This window comes from Octopus bimaculoides, chromosome 4 (assembly GCF_001194135.2).
Source record: "Octopus bimaculoides isolate UCB-OBI-ISO-001 chromosome 4, ASM119413v2, whole genome shotgun sequence".
Lineage (NCBI taxonomy): Eukaryota > Metazoa > Mollusca > Cephalopoda > Octopoda > Octopodidae > Octopus > Octopus bimaculoides.
The window spans coordinates 85,952,156-85,954,915 of record NC_068984.1 but is presented as its reverse complement, the minus strand read 5'-3'; the positions used below and the strand labels follow the sequence as shown (position 1 = coordinate 85,954,915).

The window sequence follows — 2,760 nt, the reverse complement described above, 5'->3', positions numbered from 1 at the left end:
AATCAGAAAGATTCGATCTTTGCCTTCAGCTTCGTTTCCAGTGAATACACCATTTGTCCTGGGATGTACACCCTCCGCCTCCCATCCGCTGCTTAATCCCCACCCCCTTTTGCAGCTTCATTTCATTGGTGAACATTATTTAACTTTCATTTCTTTATGGCGCGATTTACCGAGTTCATTCTTTCATTTTCTTAATCAATCATAAACAAAGTGCAGCTCGCGCGAATTCCGCAATGCCACGCCTATCATAATTTTTTTTTTTTTACTAGTGCGACCCACCTGATGATGAGAAAATGTCACATGCGGCTCGCTTCTCGAAAAAGATCGCCCCTAGACACTTAAAACGAATGATTATTCCCTCCTACACTTATTTCTTAGTAGTATTTATGCCAGAATCGCAAGCTCAGCACGGTAGTATAATAAAAGCATATATCGCTGTTAATGTTTCGCACTACATTATTCACAGACATGAAGGAAATTTGTTATTTCAAATATGAAATTCACTCGTACTGTTTTGCGTTTGTGTAGAACTTGTGATAAAAGCAACTAGTAGAGAGAAGGGGGAGAGAGGATATGAAAAAGTATTAGAGAAAAGGAGAAAGATCTAGTAAGAGGATAAAGGGAATAAGTTAATATGTGAGAGAAGGAGTATTGATAACAGGGTGAGAGACAGTGAGAGAAATAGAAAATATGGTAAGAGACTATTAGAACTGATATATGAGGAGATATAGTAATAAGGTGACACAAACAAGAAAGTTGGGCGAAGGTAAAGAATACGCACACCAGGTGGTTAGGGCTTAGAGTTAGGGTTACGCCGAAAACGGGTGGTGTGCATATTCTTTACCTCCACCGAAAGTTGATCGTGAGCGAGCGAAGGGAGAGACAGATAATGGCAATCTCTTCATTTAATATAAAATGTTAAATTTATTTTTAAATGAGTATCAATGACAACAATAGTTTTTTTTTATCTGCCCATAAATGGATCGATCGATAATGTTAGCGTTGTACAACTTCGTTTCTTAAAGGGGTGGGTGTTGCGAAAATAAACAATAAAAACAAGGTGATTACTACTGTTGTTTAGCAACAAGCCAACCCCGACATCCAGCACACTTATGATCAAAAGAATTCTACCTGTGATCCCCCTTCTTTTTTTAGGGTTATGACGGACTACATGATTTAACGCGGTTGTTTTTTCTTTATTTAAGACGTTAAAGTGCAATTTGAAGAATTGGCTGCTATTAGACTACATAGAGATTCTCTATCTCTCTCGAAAAAGGTATTTTTGTTGTTTAGCCCCCAGGTCAATCCGGATTGACTTACGATTAAAGACATTCTATGACTATCCCGTCTTTTTAGGGGCATGTAAGACATTATCCAGTGTATCCTTTTGAAGGCTTTGAAGGAGATTTGGTGACTGTCTAGTATGTCGAGCGACCACAGAGGTTCCCTCGAACAAGTTTGCATGGCCTGGCGTGTTGTTCAGCTGCAGGTCAGCCTGATTGAGCAGACCTATGATCAAAAGCATGGCCACCCCATTTTTTTTTTTTTTTTTTACCTAGGACTACTTTCCTTAGCCCATGTGTCCTGTCCTTCAGTTTTTAAGAGCGCACGGAGACTTAAACGAGGTTTGGCTGCTAATTCTCGCAGATCGAAAGATTAAATAGAGGCTCACTTGTTGACCCATTGTAGTTGTTCAGCCGGTAGAGCTGTGAACAAACCGACAAGCTATCATGTCTTTCCGTAAGTAATAAATATAAAGTCATACAATTATAGAACAAGACGACAAAAGAGTAAAAAAGTGAAACAACAAAGAAAAAAAGTGTAGATGTCAGAGAGGTGGGTCCAAGGAAGCCTTTTAGAATGAAATCCTGCTTATATAAGTTATATGCATTGTCATTTGTGCTTAAACAGAGGATGCCACACTAACGACATATTGGAAGGTGTCAAGGTGGGTAAGAAGTTAGTGTAGGTAGTTAAGTAGATAGATGCAAGGTGAGCGTATGTGTGTGTTTATAGTACATTTACATAGAGTTGTATTTCCATATATACACACGCGCACATATGGGTACAATTTGATCTGGGGAGAGACATAATATTTAAAACAATAAATAATGAAATAGCGTCAGTATGATTTAGAGAATAAAATACCAATTGAATAGATATATCAACTCACCATTCTACAAATGTAGATCGAATTCAGACGGTTAGTTCACGGAAAGAATAACAAATTACGGCGGGACACTGGAACATTTTAGCTCTTCGTACAGCCGCCATTTTGTAATTCGCTACTTGAAACGCAATATGTATCAAGGGAGATAACTTAGTACTTCATGAGAGGCGCTTCCACTTTTTGCGAAAAACGCCTGTTGCATATAAAAACTTCATAGTAATGTGGGTGCTAGTAAGCTTTGTATAATAAATCAAAAATTCTATTTCATTAAAATTAGAACCTTAGTAATAAGAACAATCATTCTCTTGAAAGTTAAGATTTTAATTAAAATTAATTATGGAATGCAGTGAAGGACGAACAGCTTTAGCTGTGTGGTGGCAACGCTGAACGTTTCGATATTATTAGACCTCATCAGCGAAGCATAATCAAACCGTGATTGCGAAATCTTAAAACCACTAGTGATCTTTTTGGTTCTAATCTCTTATTAAAATCTTATTCACATCTAGCATTCCTTATTTGAATACCAAATCCATTCTGGTACTTGGCTGTTATTTTCTCTTGGAAGAACGAAAGCAAATCTATCTGACCTG

General features: G+C 37.6%; 1 protein-coding gene across 1 annotated transcript in view; it reads right to left on the bottom strand.

The window, feature by feature from the left end:
- Window positions 1–2,314, bottom strand: part of LOC106875523 (F-box only protein 9) — a 34,221-nt gene extending 31,907 nt beyond the window's left edge. The window contains exon 1 of the mRNA XM_014923717.2: window positions 2,174–2,314. Coding sequence (XP_014779203.1) covers window positions 2,174–2,176 — 3 coding nt within the window. The 5' untranslated portion in view covers window positions 2,177–2,314. The remainder of the gene's footprint in view (window positions 1–2,173) is intronic.
- Window positions 2,315–2,760: the final 446 nt, after the last annotated feature.